A 17150-nucleotide genomic window follows, 5' to 3' on the forward strand; every position below is an offset into this window, starting at 1 on the left:
TTACCTTTTCTGAAGCTGTTTGGTTACATCAGTTTTCCACTCGTAGCCTAACCACTCTGGAGCCCAAAGTCAGTGTTTGACATCAGAGTTCGTCAAAGTTCCTCAAATTTAACATTTTTGGCTGTTTCCATGTTGTTTTCTTTTATTTAGCCTGAAGTTAGCATATTTGGACAAGAGTGTAATGTGCTCAATTATCAACTAATGCTTGCAAGCGTGGTTAGCCAGCTGTATCCATAAACTGTTGATTGCAATGCACAGACAGATACTGTATCTGCTAATTACTGCAAGTGTCAGACTAATCAATATCACCAAAACTCAAGACCGCTGTACTTTGCATGTGTCTTCACTAGGAGTCGTGTCACTAAGTCCATTTAAATCTGATAAAAAGTCTAACCAATCATGGCACCAGTTAATGAGGATCTCTAAAATTCTTGAATGATCGGACTCTAAGGTAAAGCACTGCAAAAGTACAATTAGGATATTGATTTTGGTGGTTAGGTTGCTGTTATTTTGTTAGTGCTAAAATAGGCTTTGCTAGCAACAGTGTATAAAGCAGCACACTACTTAGTTTCTCCAAAGTGGGGGCATGCTGCAGGTACAGGTACCGATTATGGACCTAGCTTCAAAGAAAGTACAATAACGCTTTGACCACAAGAAAAAAATGTATTCCAGAAAAACTTTGGTGGCTAATGCCGTGACAAGCAGACAGCAGTGCTACCCCCAAAATATTCTGTTATCTCACAAGCATGTAGTATCCATGATAAAACGGGGAGGTAGAACTCCTGAGAGTCTTATCTGCCCGTAATTGGTTAATTTGATCTTCAAAGCGTCAGCAGTTGCCTACTTCAGACGCTCGAGGGGTGAACTGCTAATTGCTATCTAAACACGCTTCAAAAGGGACAAGACATACTGGATTCCTTTCTCTCTCTCTCTCTCTCTCTCATTCTCACTCTATTTCCACTCCAGATCAGTTCATTTTATCCACCCCAGTGCGTTCTTTAATCACCCACTGGATAAGATGAGAGTGCAATGTTGCTATGGAAACATCAGAAACGGTGACAATGAGCACAATCGGTTCAGTGAGAGTTGGCAGCTTGTGCAGTCCTGTGGAGAGGATAAGTGGTTCCTCAAACTTTTTATTTTAAAGTTGTCAGGAGCCTCAACAGTGTGCTGCAGTGTGGTATTAGACAAGTTTCAACATTTTAACTATATAAATATGAAATTGACAATGCTTGTACGACTATCAGGCTATAACACAGTTTGTTCTACTTAATGGAGGCTGAAGTGTAGCCTTTTTGTCTGATCTGCAGTCGAAATAATTCATGTTTATACTAAAAGGTTGAGTGGAGGATTATACCACGATGCAGTGACCCAGCACTGCAAATAACTTTCCACTAATGTGGCAATATGGTCAGTAAAACCTGTGATACTGAATCTCTGAACAGAAACACAGAGAAATGGAAGAAGAAAAATGAAAATAAATAAATAAATAATTGACGTCGAACTCTTCTTCAACATCTAAATCCTTGTCTCGTTCGCTAAATGTAAATGACAGTTTTGCTTCTCTGACTAAATTAATGAGCGGCCACACATTCTGCATGATGCTTCCCCGCTGAACAAGTAGTTGTTGTATTGCCTGGTGATTTTTGGAAATCATAACTAAAAAATATACTGATAAGAGTCGGCCGGTAGTATGGAGCAGAGTGATGTTAGCGTGGTCAAATTTATGATAAAAACAGCCTGAAATTTTACGGATAAAATCTAAAGATTTAATCTAGCATCCTTAAACAAATCAGCTCAATTTCTGTAAGTCTCTTTGCACATTGTTAATGGCATTGTTTTGCTTTTTGGGTCATTTGATTCCACATATTATCGGCTAAGAACCTTTGACTATTTCACCATAAAATAATAAAAACACAAAACCTAAACTCAATCCATAGACTGTAAAAGATGGACATAGCCATGTGACTACACTCACTGATATTGTCGCCTATGGATTTCTAATTATTCTAGCATCATAGTTGTTGCCATCTTGGCTTTCTGGAACCAGAAGTTATCACATTAATAGCTAATGCTAAGCAGTTTGATTAGCAAGCTTTAAAGATAACTACTAATCAGTGCTAAGTAACATATTTAATATGCTACACCAAAATTCAAGCAGACTTTCTGGTTTAGCAACATAGAAAACAATATAGTTTGTCACATCATTGTATTCAAAATGCTAAGCGTGTTCAGAAGTCCAGTTCAGCGACTCAGGTTAGCAGGAGGTAAAGCTAGCAGACAGCAATCAGGTACAGTTGCCTTTGTTGGCACACAATGATTTCTGCAAAGCATTAAAAATCTGAATGCCTTGAGTTAACCTCTCCCAAGTTCTAAATGCTGCTTTCAGTCTTTGTAAACTTGCTACATTTTCTGTTTAAATTTTTTTTCTTAAAATGTCTTTATAATTTTGTCACTTCAACTGACATCCATCAACTCACTCTTGGGTATGCATTAGAGTCTTGGTAGGTTGGAGTCTTTGTCTTATGTGGGCAGCATGAATTAACTTTTGGAGCCATCCTCAATTAGGTCATATTTTCTCAGAGTATTAAAACAAAAATGAAGATCCCAAAGATCAGCACTGCTTTTAAATTGTTTATGTAACATGAAGTTTCAGCTTTACTAATGGAAGGCAAAATCAGTGATCCTCTCAGCATGCTGCCTGAAAAAACACCCCTTCACAGGTGTCAGGTTGGGGTGTTCGGTTCTGAAAAAACATTGCGGACATTTGATACGCATCAAGGGACTTACTCAATCAGCTGCGGCTCGGCAGATGTGTTTGGAATATCCATCATTCTTGAGGTCTTGGATAGGTTGAATACCATCATGCTTTTTGACATTCCTAACCTTCCAGTTCAACATAAACACAGATGACTTGAAGCCTTGTATTAAAAATCTAGTATAATTGTTAGCATATTCCACATCTCTTGTGTCATGACACAAGGTGCCCTGTGGAACAGGGTCATTTAGGCATTTCAGGCAGGTTAAACGGAGTTTATATAGAAGTAATCAGCTTTTTCTTGAAGAAGCAGATGTCCAAGGTGACTGCTTGACCACAACTTAACAAATTCTCAACAAGATGAAATCCTAATTTCCAACAAGTTAAAAATCTTCAAACACAAAAGAAAATCTGAGTTTTTCGACAGAGAAATCTGTGCACAACTATAAGATATTCATTGTTTTATGTAGGAAAGCCTTAATAACATGTAAATGTAACTTGATAAGAAGGATATTTTGCATCAGTAATCTTAATTGCCCTGAATAGTTCCCGAAAACAAGATCTTTTTGCATGCTACACTGCATGAGTCATGCAAATGCTGCATGAGTGGTGTTTATCCCACTAGTGCTCTGTTCATGCATGCAAACACTGGCTTACCTAATCTTTACCAGCTCTCTGGGGCCATTTTCACATCGAAAACATTTCATTATCCAATCAAAGTTGCTATGATAATTTAGCACTTCAGGGCATAACCACAATTTAATCACTTTCATCTCCACTAGGGGATCCAAAGCACACATTTTGAGGCAGCATTAAGGCATTATAGAATAATTGTGCTCATGGAAGGAGACATTAACTAAACCTGTAGTGTCCGGAAATGCAGCATATGAGGGTTCAGTGAGTGCTCTCTTTTCTGCAGTCAGTCTTATGGCAAATAGCCAACTGAGGATCTTACTGTACAGTTTGAAAAGTGAACCAGAAGTAACGTTGAAGTGCATCAGCTTTTAAGGATCGGACAGTAAATGGCACTTAACTGAACTGTTGCTGCGGTGAATTCTATTACAGTTTGAATTCAAGCTAGCACTATTGTGATGTGTGATTATCAAAAGGTGTCAGAAAAGTGTGACGTTTTGCTTCCAGCTAAGTGTAGGGTGTTTTTTTCTACCCCAATTCAAAAAGATGACTATTACACTCATTTTCAGCTCTGTATTTTTGCTCTTGGACTCTACTAAAGTCACATTGCGTGATTCAAAGTTCAAAATGACACTTGTTCATGTATGATGAGCCTTGGCGCAGTCATCCACTTCATCTCTGAGTGTTTTAGCTGCCTTTCCCCTTCCTTTAAGCCAACTTTCTTCTAATTGGCAGACCACATTAGGGATAACCCCTGTGACATCATTTAGAGTTGAGAGTAGAAAAAAATCAGAAACAAAGTGTTTAGAGCTGCTGATTACACATGCTTATTGTTGAACCTTTGGCCACAGATAGAGCCTAAAACAGCGCTAACCGTTCTGGCACACAGTGAGAATTTTGCGATTAATTTTCCATAAAATGTTTTACATTTATTTATTGCATGAATTTATGGGCAATATGTTGAGATCACCAGGTTTTAAAAGTTATATAGGAGATAGAAATCCTTTACTAATAGATGATAAAGGCAGCTTTGTGTGTTTGCATGCGGTGGGAGAGTAAAGATCATTCACCCTGACAAAAACTGTCCTTGACAACAACAGCTTTTGAGTTGTTAACATAATCTCCGCCCCCCTACCGCCCTCCATTTTCACATGCGCCACTGTACCCAATCTGGGTCACACAAGTGAGATCCCAGACAGACCCTGCCACACACGCACCGGCTCACACACGCACCCACACCATATTCACAAATGTCACCCTTTATTATAATCACTAATAGCCTCTGCATCCCAGACTATCACCAGCCAATCCTGTTAGGTGTGACTGACCGCTTCGAAACATGAAAGGCCGGGATTGGTCACAGCCAGTATTGTAGGAAGCTGATTAGGGATCAGCATGGCAGGGTATCTGGAATCAGACAAAAGCTTTGAGTGTGTGCGTGCGTGTGGCAACTGCTAGTGTTGGTAACTTGTTAAATATCCAGTCTCATACTGTAGTGAACAGGAAGGAGAAGTTAAGGAGGTAGAAGGAAGGAAGGAAAGGAAAAGGAAAAAGATTTTGAGTTCTAATCCTCCCTTGAATTTGACATCTAACACTCAAAAAGCTTTTTTATCACTAGAAGTGGAGTTTGGACTTTGTTAGTTTCAACTCTGGGCATGTTCATCACCCAACTTTTTCGTTAGCTAAATATTTTAGCTAATGTAATAATTTGGACCTGGAATTCCAGAGCTTCCCGGATGTGACCGTTAATTATTGATGGCCAAGTACAATGAAATCGTATATTAAGTAGAACATTTAAACAAAAAGATGAAGTTCAAAACATTTACTTAGATTTTACATTTAATAAAAAAAACTGTTTAATTTAAAACATTTGGTTGTGCACAGTTAATATTAATCTCCTCTGACCTTAGCAAGGAGAGAAAGCCCCCGAAAAGGCTCCTTGTTCTCAACAACCGCACGAGGTTGAGGGTTAATCTCTCTAGCTCTCCAGCCCTCCTATGAAACCAGATTATAGGATTTGCAATTCAGGGAAAAACATAAACATTTGAGGGATCTTTAAAATTCTTTGACATATTGGTGTATGTGAGGTGTCAAATGGTTTAGATGTTGGCAAAAAAGCGAAGCCAAGTAGAGGTTGCACTGAAGTGCTCACAAAAATGTAAATAATTTATTCAGCTTTTTATAAAAATGTGAATAATTGAGAGCTGCTTCTTTTTCTCTCTCTGTCCCAGTTGCTAAAGTAGGCGATGTTTGTGGGCAGTTTAGGCAAAATGGTACCTGACAATCCACCGCGGACAGGTTCTGGTCACCTTTACCCTGAGCGCATTTTGAATCTATTACAGATTCAAATTTCCATTTTGAAGTTTGAGCAGGAAAAGACTTTGTGGCGTGTAAAATGTAACATTAAAAAGGCTGACAGCCAGATATCGTCATGTTTTGGCTCGGCTTCAGATTGCTTTGCCCTCTTTCGCTCGGTTGTAACATTTCGCTGTGTGTTTGCTATTTTCTGCCTCTCTGAGTTAAGAGCAAATTGGAACAGCGAGATCATAAAGTGACACACACATGCAGTGTGTATGCTTATTATGCGAGCCAGGTCAATGGGGATGACCTACTTCTCAGTTCAGCTCCGTGCGCTGCCACAGTCGCACACGTCAAATCACCAAATGGACCCTGCACCCAAATGTGAGTTTTTTTCATAGCTTTTTTGGGTACTTATTGCCGAGTAATTTCTTTTATGCAATTTACTCAAAGCTATCTGGTAATGGAATCTCTCTACACTTCAGAAGTGTCGCTCGTTTTAGTTGAGTTTTTCAGGTTTTTGTGCAGTTGAAGAATTCATTGTGCTGAAAAAAATCAGAAAAAGCAATGCAATCAAATTTCCCTGAAGCAACATTTTAAGAGAACAAATGATCATGAAGTAAGTTTTATTACAAAAACATATAAAACATATCAGTGTTTAGACCTGCAGTTAGCAACAATTATCATCTTCATTATGAGTGTCTCAGTACATTATGTAAAATTGCAGCGCTCAGTCTTTCCCTTTAAATCGAACACAGAATCTCTCTCTCACTCATCTGGGGATTTTTTTTTTGTCTGCATCATTCTCTTGTTGAATCAGTTTTTAGAAAATGGAGGGAAAAGAAAGAGGTCCTATGAAAATTTTAACAGTTCAAACTACAAGGGGAAAGGAAAGCGGCAACCTTCGTGGACCTGACGTTAATGAAAGATTTAGAAGTCGAATGCAGACTAATGGGGGGAGCCGGGCCCAAATATAAACAGGAAGGGAGATCAAAAGTTGACAGAGGCTTAAATTCCAAATGAATTTATTAGTTATTTTCAGATACATTTGTATGTGGAGTGAGTGAGCATTTGTCTAAATATGAACTCATTTCTAAAAAGTACTTTAACCTCTAACCCAACCCTGTCTGTCTCAACAAACACTCGTTGCTACACACACCAAATCTTTGGCGAATCTACTTTAACCCTCATCCTAAACCAAACCCTAAGTATTTAAAGAGACTACCAGAGTACTTAGAAATCACAGGGATAAAAGTTGGGTTTGATTTAACCCTCACTGAATAAGTGAACGCTGAAATAACGGCCAGTTGCAAAAGGTTATGTGTTGGCATTCATGGATCAGAGACCATATAAAAGTTACTTTTCTTTTTCAAAATAAAACAGCAGGCATTTCAGCGAGGCATCGGGGCAATGACATTTGTGCCCGCTCAAAATAGAAATGTAGCATTTTGGACTTGTGTCATGATGTAACATGAGATGAGTAGAGACAGAAACAGAAACGGAGGAAGACTGAGATAAACAAATGTCAATCTGATCCTTCTGAGCCTATCATATCTATTGAATATTATATTGCCATTTCTGAGGAAAAGGTCACTGAGAGAGTTTCACTGAATGTTGTTACAGTTTGTGCTTTCTGACTGAATTTTTCGTGGTTAAAGCAATGAAATTGAACTGCCTCCTCATTTGCCTTGAGATTTGTACACTCTCAAAATCCTCTTCGTGGGAACATTCATTGATTTTACATGATGAGCAGGATCTATTGTTGAAATGCTTCCTTGTTAATGAGTTAAAAAAATCATTTTGCAGGCTCCCCTACACTTAACAGTCAGCAGCTTCAATATCCGCATCCTCTTTTAGGAATGGTTGAAAATACAAAACTGTAAGACAGTAGCTATTTTACAGACAGAAGCAGGGATGCACTGATTGCGAGCACCAACAAACAGCCAGTAAACAATAGAAATCTTAATCAATGTTATAACTGCGACTTAAATAGCAGTTTAAAAAGGTCTTTTAGCTTTTCAGGGTACTAAACATTTGAGCTGAGCTAATACCACGTACAGTACATAGTGTTCACTGGCAGTAGTAATTACTAATTAGTAATTAGTAAGTATTAGTAAGTATTTGTAAGTAAGTATTGCATAATGGCTGGTTGAGACTACACCTAAACTAGCAAAGTTTCATGACATAATGATGATTATTGCTAGCAATTTTGTTTGCACTAATGCTAAACCTATAATAGCTGTATAGTTTGGTTGAAAACAGTTTCCTGTTGAAATATGACTCACCTGTAAACAGGCACCTTTAAAAAGTGAAAACATCATTCAAGCTTATTAAAGACTATATAGTATCGTGCTAATAGCTAACACTGTATGACCAAGGCAAACGATTAAAGTATTGATAGAAAGGATTAGTCTGTATGCTTAAAGCTGTTTTTTAAATTTTTAGCATTATATCAGAAAGCTTTTAGCATGAGGACATATCTTTAGTAACGTGTACAATGGCATTATTACTCATTACACAGCAGGATAGAGCTGCTAACATAAGCTAAAATTCAAAACATCATGAATCTGTTTTTTTTACACAACCTTAAATAGTTAAATAATGAATAACAATTGCAGATTGTTCCAAGCAGATAGATGAATATAGACAGAGGAAAACTGATTATTTTAATGAAACGCGACATTTAGAACTTCTTTGAAAGCAGCTGTTACACAACATTTCGATAAACTAGATAAATATGTTGTGAACATTTTTAGTCTGCACACAAAATTGTTAAGCATTTTAATGAAAGATGAAGAACAAAAATATAATGAGCCTTCTCCTTTTTTTATACATAGACTTCTATAAATTAGATAGATGTCATTTTGGACGAGACACTATCCAGCATCCCATAAAAATATAGCTGCAAGTAATGTTAGGAACATCAGTTCCTGTTCAGAATGAAACATTTTCTTCACATGCTGAAGCTGCAGAGAAACAGAGGAGAAATGACTGCGGAGGAGTCTTCCACCGCTCATTCAGCTTTGTATTGCCCCCCACTGAACGCTATTGGTACTGACATTTCAGTGGTTCCAGCACAGCAGACGAGTCTTTCACACATAGTGGCAGCTCTGACAGTCATGGGGCACAAAGTGATGGTGGGAAAAATAAACAACTCTGATTCCATCAAGTTTTTCCTCCACTCTGAATGGCCTTTCTCCCCTCTCTCTCTCTTGCTTTCTCTTCTTTGCCTCCAGTTTTTTGAAAGTACTTCTTTACATCCCCTTTCCACTCGTTCGTCTTCTGTTTTGTGCTCTGTCACCTCAAAACATGGTTCAACAGTGTCACCTATGGTGTGTTGAGAGGCATTTCATCTCGTCTCACCTGCCAATTTGGATTTGTGTAACTATGGCATGTCTATATGTAAGCGCAGATTTAGATTTGTGTGTGTTCTTTTGTCAGACTGAGGGTTTTTTTTCCCCTCTTCATCCTTTCGTGCCTCCAGGTTTCCTCCCTCCCCTTTCAAACCTGTCAGAGGTTCGTCAATGTCTAACTTTTTTTTGGCTTTGTCAGGAAGTTATTTTTTCCTGCATCTACCTTCTCTACTTTGTTTGTTAGTTGGCTGACAGCTGTGTGCTGGAATGGAGTGCATAAAAAAATAGTCCTTAGACTGGTCCAATTCATATTTAGTTCATTTATGCACTTTCATTACCTTCAAACAGACAACACTCATGCATTAGATTTCTTTTGTTTTAATGGTTCTGCTTTGTATTAACCTCATTGTGATGAGTCTAGAGAGTCTGATTAACAAAAGGAAGCTCCAGAAGGAGTGGAACTGTTTTAGACTTCAAGAATACCTGAGAATTAAATAGAACTTTTTTTAATGTAATATTGGATGATTGCGGTCTTTATCAGTGAGCTATTTAATCTAGTTCATCTTTTAATTAACAACAGTCGGTCAATAGTCCTCTGCTATCAGTGTGGAACAAGTGGAACATAATGAACCAGTTCGAGGACATCCGATTGGCCGAGCTCACACATTTTTTAATATTAACTTCATCAACGTGGTTGGATTGTCACGTTTTTTGACATCCTTTAAAAACAAATGCAAGCCTCAAACTAATTTAAAGGATAAATGTTTGCAAGTTTGCCAGCTAATCTTAGCCAGTTTGTGCCCTTTTTTCTGTCAGCTTGAGTCACGTTGAGATGTTTGTTACTGATAGAAAAAGGGGAAATTATTAAACATGTGCAGAAAGATTGTACAAACACATTAGCTTTAAATGCCCAGTCGCTTATTAGTGAAAACTCATTACAGATATTAATAAATAGGGCAAATATAATTTGCTGCCCTATAGGAATATTTTAAAAAATCACCTGATACACAATGCTATATGGTTTTATATTTTAGTATCTTATGAACTGATGATTACTAGATTGCATAAAAGTGCACTGAACAGTAAAAAAGCTGATGTGTCAGGAAATAGTTATCATTCACTTTAGCTTATGAGGCTCTTTAATACTAGAACCACTTGCATCATTCATTCCCCTCACAACTGCCATGGTTGGTCATTTTGACCCTGTCCTGCAACAATAGCAGAAATCCAAAGAAATCACCTTGAAAGAGTGAAGATGTGTCATCTAATTTTTCTAATTATAAGTAGGATTTAACAAAATATGTTTCTAGGATTAAGTTTTAAGGGTTTCATTAGTTTTATTAAAATAACATATGTAACATATTAGATATTAGAATCCATAGATAAACAAATAAACAAAGGGTATTATAAACATATCTAAATTATTTTATTATTATAGTAGAACATTATAAAAAAAATTTAAAAAAAAAGATGTTTGACTAATGCATCGTATCTAATTAAGCTAAAATAAAGAGGATACCAGATTAAACAGGTTACAATGACCTCTTTGGGATTTTCAGTCTTACCAACAAGTTAAGTTAGCTTAACTTAGCTTAGTCTTCCAACTGTTAGGCTAATGGTGTACAGCTATTCAAGGGCTTGTTTTTTTTGGCTTTAAATGACAGCATATGCATTTAGTTCAAGTTCTAGAGTTTGTCTAGAAAATTACTTATCAAGCTTTTCGGCATCTTTAGCCACAAGCTAGTTGCTAACTTAGTCTGGCTACTATTGGTTGCATGCCGGGTAAAAGTAGGATTTAAGAAGATTTTTTTTTTGTCACAAAAAACTTTACACACCTGACAGGAGTTAAAATACAGAGATTGATGATAATTATTCCCTACACAAGTGTTCTCTCCTTATTTATATATATAAGAAACAGATTAGTGAAGCCGTGCCATGTCGCAGCCTCTTGTTGTAAAAAATCATAAAAAAAGTTGAAAGATTTGTCCCAATCTTACATTGCTTGCATTTAGGTAGGAGTGAATTTGGAGCTCTTCTACCATGATCTTACATTTGGAGAAGTCTGTGTGTTAAGTTTGTGTTTACATACATGACCGCAGATGCATACTGTTAAATACTTGGGCTAAATAAGATTACATCTCACCCTACTACATAAACTTTGCTCCCTCATGTTGAAACTGGTCATTTAGTGATTATTTAGCTTCAGAGCTGCTGTAAGCTAACATCCAACGATGCTGTTATGAAAAGGCAATTCGACCAAAAGAATAACAGTATACGCTAACCCTTTCAACCCTCCAAGTTTTATTTGACAGTCGGAAAGCTCGGGTCTCACTGACAGATTAGTTGCCATTATAAACACCTCAGAGAGGCTCTTAGATGTTTCAGAGTAGGTGTTTTGTGCGAATGAGTGTGTATCACTGTGTGTGCACATGCTGCGATGCCAGTGTAGAAGAGTGTGTCTCTCTGAGTGTTTGTTTTTAACAGTCCAAGCAAACACATACCCATTCCGTTTCATTTAAAGCATGCGATTGCCAAATCACTCCCATCTCCCACATTCAATTACTTGCATTTTCCTCTGTATATCCTTCCATATTTGCTTGATTGCAGCATTTGGTGTTTCCCTTCTGATATAAACGCAAGAGATCAAGGGCTTGCTTGGTAATACGTCTTTGTACACAGTTCCCCCCCATCCCATCTCTTTCACCAGCTCATCAGGTCTCACAGTAAATATCTGATCTCAAATATCACGGGTACTAAAAGTGGTGGTTGGACTGTGCTGAGCTCATATGAGGACAGTTTATCTGCAGCACTTGTTTTTTTGTTTTTTTCCCCAGAGGATGAGAGGAAACCATGCATAAAGATAGATTAGAGAATGAAGAGGAGATATTCAGAGTGCAGCAGTCCACTCACACGAGTTTTAATCTCAGTAAACAGTGACATCTGCTGAAAGGGCCGCACCATGGAGATAAGAGCAGATTTCTTTCCTGCATTTCATTTCATTCCTTGCATTTTTCTTTTGTGTGTGTCACTGTCGTTATTATGCTTAAAGTGTGTAGAAATTGGAGCATGGTTTATAATATCAATTTACATACTCATTATAATCAAATGCATTCATACTCAAAATCATTTATTTTTTAAATCTCATTGTTTTCAGAATTATCTCTGTGCTAATCTGACATTTTCTTTCTTTCTTTTTTCTTTTTTTGTGCTGTGACACATTTCCTGAAACTGGCAAAGATCCTTTTAGCCCTAAGGGTTGGTTTCACTTTTATTTCACTTCTAAAATAGGGATTTTTTTTTCATTGACATTTTCAGCTACAGTAAAATCCAATTTATCTTCTTAAAATTAACCAAAAGTGTATTAAAAGGCCCAGGGCTATGAGTTCAGAAATGAAGAAAGCATGCACTGTTGAATTTTTAACTTGGAGGCAAAGTCTCAGAGGTAACTTGTCTTTATTAGAACTGACTGGAAACAGAGCCACACTTATTCATTAGCTTACTTGAGCACTTTTAGTTATATTAATTTTTCTAATGTTTCTAAATTTGAGTTGAGTTTGAGCCTCTTCTACATTTTCTTTCTGAGTCTCTTGGAGACATGTTGACAGCATGCAGGTTCACGTGGAAATCCAGAGTCAGCGGCTCTGCAGGAGAAATGAATTGGCATGTGTTCTAATTAGCAACTGACTCCAGATGTGGCAGATGGAGCCACAGCTGTAGTCAATGTTAAAACAAGACTCCCATTTCAACTCGAGTGGTAAAGGTGCATCAAAGTTGAATTTCTATGATTTGAGCAAAAGTAAGCTTGAAATAGCTTGAAATGAATGTACGGACGCCTCAAAAGACATAAAAATCCATTAAAAATCTCATCAAGCTTCATCAAATTTCATTTCATTTCTTTCCTTTGTTTAATGTAAACCAGGTGAGAAGAACAATCTATAGTCATTTCTTTGAAGCATTATTACTTCCGCCAAAGAGGTTATGTCGAGTTTGTGTGCGAGCCTCATTCAGTCTGTGAACACAGTAGTTTCGGATGAGTTCTGAAACTTTCAGTGTAGCTAGTTAAAACATCTGTCATGCTACCCCTATCTGATCTCGCAGTGCTTCTTGCTAGAACATGATGTACCAGATGACTTGGAACACTAATTATTTTGTCTCACTCAGAGCATGCTGGGAAAATTATACCCCTTCTAGTACATAGCTAAAAGAAAGATAGTAATGTTACAGAAGGTGCTAGCACAAAATGTACTCTGTGTGTTTATCATGCATCAGGCAATTAAATATAATTTGAAAAAACATGAGTGGGGTCAGCCTTCTGTAGCCAAAATGAGTAGAGCACAAACATATTTTCCACATCCCATAATCCCACCCATTTAAGAGCAAGTTGAAAAAAAAGACATCTTCAACCTGCTCTTAGACTTTTGTTAAGGCCTTTTCTGTCACTTGTCTTTTCAGGGCTTCCATACTGTTCTAACTGTACAGTGACTTAATGGTAAAGAACGAGGGATAAAGCGAACGTCACTGCCACTATTTACCAGTTACATAAAGTATCTGATTAGTGAGAAGTTGCATTACTGGCTTGTGGCTCAGTAGTTTTAAGTCCAGCCTGACAGATGCTTCTTGACGGTGGCAGCTGCTGCTGCTGGTGTGTAATCTTGTTAATCCAAGCATAGGGAAACCTATAGCGTACTGCGGTCAACAACAATGAGAATCACAAAAGGGCACAAAGTGGGTCAACAGCACATCTGCAATGTGGCTGCTACAAAGACCATGAGAGCAACTATATGTTTGGCTTTCAGCCTACAGAATGGTCTTTACGTTTTCTGTTAGTACAATTCAAATGTATATACACAACAGAAAACCCCAACAATCAGGCCATATAAATATGGCCTCATATAAATAAGCACTTGGTGACAGTGGGAAGGGAAAAATCCCATTTTAACAGGAAGAAACCTCCAAACTTACTAGCAACATTCTTCTCAGCTTATTTTTTGATACTAATGCAGCTTTTTCTAACTTAGACTGTCTTGACTCCTGCTAATAGGCTCCCAGCTATTTTCACTTTCAAGATTAAGCTTGAGATTTTTTTTATTTTTTGATAAAGGATATCATTAGGGCTGGGTCAGATGACCCAGAACCATGATGAGGAACCTCCCATCATGCACTGAGCATCTCTCCTGTAGTTTTGGCTTGTCTTTTATTTGTGGCCTTGCTGTGTTCTTCTTTTCGGTCTTCTTTTTGACCTCACTGCTCAGTAGATGGCTGTCTGTTCCTCATCAAAGTGAGTTCTTCCTTCCCACCATCACCACATTTTTGCTCATAGAGAACTGTGTAATAAATGAGGTTTTCTCTCTAATGTTGAAGGGTATGTAGCTTACAAAATAAAGAGCCTTGAGGCCACTGTAACAGGCAGTACATAAATAATTTGGAATATATAGACCCCTGTGCCTCCTTTCTACTTAATACTGTGGACAAAAGTAGAAGTTCCACAGCCAAATTATCATCAGGTGTTGATTTTAAACTTCTAAATGCTTATTGGTGGAACATACCGAACCATGCTAATTAATCTGTTTGCTTAATCTTATTTTCAGTCTTCAGTCAGACGTAGAAAACCCGGCAACTTTAAGTCAACTCAGTGGTCTGCTCCATTGAGATATAAGCCCTCCAAAGAAAGCGCAGAGAAGTAAGCTGTTTCACACCATTTAATCACAAATCCCCCTGCTTTCTTTTCCTTTCTCCCTCTCTCTGCTCGCCTCCATCTATTTCTCTGGCCTCCAGACAGCTGAGTGGCTCTTCTGGATTTCGCTGACACTGCGCCTGGTCCCGCCTGGCCTTTTTTAATCAGGATGGACACTCTGGAGTCAGAGCTAACTTGTCCAATCTGCCTGGAGCTCTTTGAAGACCCACTGCTGCTCCCCTGTGCCCATAGCCTGTGCTTCGGCTGCGCCCACCGCATCCTCGTCTCCCACTGCACCACCAACGAATCAGTTCAGAGTATCGGCGCCTTCCAGTGCCCCACCTGTAGATATGTCATTTCCCTGAGTCCAGAGCGTGGACTAGAAGGACTTAAGAGAAACGTGACCTTGCAGAATATTATTGATAGAGTTCAACGGGCCTCATCTTCAGCCGGGCTCCCCCTGCCGCTGTCGTTGCCTGCCCCTCACAGTGGGCCCAACTCTCCCGGCGAGGAAGGTAGCAACCGGTTGGCCCTGGTCCCCCTCAGCGCTGCCATGTCCAGCCCGAGCACACCTCCGGAGCCGGTCCAGTGCCAGTTCTGCGAGCAGGACCCGCCACAGGACGCTGTTAAGACATGCGTAACGTGCGAGGTGTCGTACTGCGACGAATGCCTCAGAGCGACGCACCCCAACAAGAAGCCGTTCACCGGCCACCGGCTCATCGAGCCTATGCCGGACTGCCACCTCAGAGGGCTCCAGTGCCTGGAGCACGAGGAGGAAAAGGTGAACATGTACTGTGTCACTGACGATCAGCTCATCTGCTCACTCTGCAAGTTAGTTGGACGTCACAGGGACCACCAGGTGGCAGCACTGAGCGACCGCTATGAAAAACTCAGGGTAAGCACAGAAATGGATTTTTTTCTCACCCTTCTTATGTTTGCTTAATTGATTTTGATGAAGTTATATCACATTTGAAATCTTCTAAAAATCCCCATTTTCTAATTAAAACCTGCAAGATCCGTCACATTCTAATGACAGATAAGCTTATACTTTCTTTGTTCTTTATCTTATACCCATATAATGAAGATTAAACTTTAATTTTACTCTGCTCAAAAGTGTGAAATTTTCTATTATCCTTATCCAGGTATCTCACTCGATTATCATGTGAGATTATCATGTGCTGACTTATTATCTCTGCTGAATAATTAAGCAATTAGCATAATCACTGCGCCATGCCACTGTGCCAGGAGGGCGTTCAGAAGCAAGCACACAGAGCGAATATGGGGAGTGTCATTAGTGACGAGGCATGGTGTCTTTAATGAGGTTGCAGGTTAACGAGCACCAATTGCCTGCTGGGTGTAGGTGTGCTTAATTGAGCATGGGTATTACAATGTGCTGGTAATGGAGATGGAGGCAGTGTGTGTCTGTGCGTGTGTGTGTCTTACAGCAAAGATCATGCAGAAGTAAATGTTACCTTGGATGTCCACCAGATGGTTTCTTCTATTAATCTGCCTTTGACTAATATAAGCACTTTGCTGGAGAGTGTCTCCAGTGACTTAGGATTACATTTGCATAATGTTGGAGTATTTTAATGGCTTCTATAAAAGGGAAGGGAGACAAAAAAAGGGAAAAAATAGGTCAAAGCAGAAATGGCCAAGGTATAGCGACTTCAGTCCAAAGCCAAGCTTTCATAGTACAAAGCAAAATCCAGAAACTAGGAGTATGCAGTTACTTCCATTTACAAAGCTGAATTAATGAATGCAAGACGCATCGCTAGTCTCCACATCACACCCCTGATGACGTAAGTTAACTTTTACCTCACGTTTGTGGTCCTACTAGGCTGCTAGTAATCTGATTTTAGATCAGCACAGAGAAAGTTTTCTCTGGCAAACGGCCTTCTATGTCACACAATGAAAACATCATTTCTTCTGTTCAGTTAGAGTAAGCCAACAGGTCAACAGTTTGCAACAACACTTTCTGTTTTAGAATGCTTCTTTGTCTTCAGTTAAAGTTGAAAATTAGACATTATTTAAGTTATGTAAAACAGTATATAGGCACATACAGATACACTATCACTATTTCAGCTTAGCTTTGTTGAATCATAACCAGTGTTGGAGTCTTTACTCGAAACAAGTAACAGATTACACATTATTCAGTACTTTTCATCTAAGTAAAATGAATGGAAATACATTGTCTCATACTTACAAGTTAGGAATATCAACCATAGGCTACAGTTCTGCACACAACTCAAATGATTGTCTGAATGAGGACACATATACAGTCTTTCCTTTAGTATGTACGTATGTAATGTGCCAAGAACACAAAGCAAAGTTGAAAACAAACTCAAAGAGACTTTAAAGGGATCGCCATGGTAATTCTACTTTACAAATATGGAATGGAGGCTACAATGTCACTGCCTCTGTTACCTGTTGAACT

General features: G+C 38.6%; 1 protein-coding gene across 2 annotated transcripts in view; it reads left to right on the forward strand.

The window, feature by feature from the left end:
- The window catches only part of LOC146360919 (E3 ubiquitin-protein ligase Midline-1-like), an 87228-nt gene that overhangs the window by 32239 nt on the left and 37839 nt on the right, over positions 1-17150 (forward strand). For both annotated transcript variants that reach the window (XM_084920522.1, XM_084920523.1), the window contains exon 2: positions 14818-15611. In XM_084920522.1, the coding sequence (XP_084776648.1) occupies positions 14886-15611 (726 nt within the window). In that variant the 5' untranslated portion in view covers positions 14818-14885. The remainder of the gene's footprint in view (positions 1-14817; positions 15612-17150) is intronic.

Source organism: Perissodus microlepis, chromosome 23 (assembly GCF_051167445.1).
Source record: "Perissodus microlepis isolate ML-2025 ecotype Zambia chromosome 23, ASM5116744v1, whole genome shotgun sequence".
In the NCBI taxonomy this organism is placed as follows: domain Eukaryota; kingdom Metazoa; phylum Chordata; class Actinopteri; order Cichliformes; family Cichlidae; genus Perissodus; species Perissodus microlepis.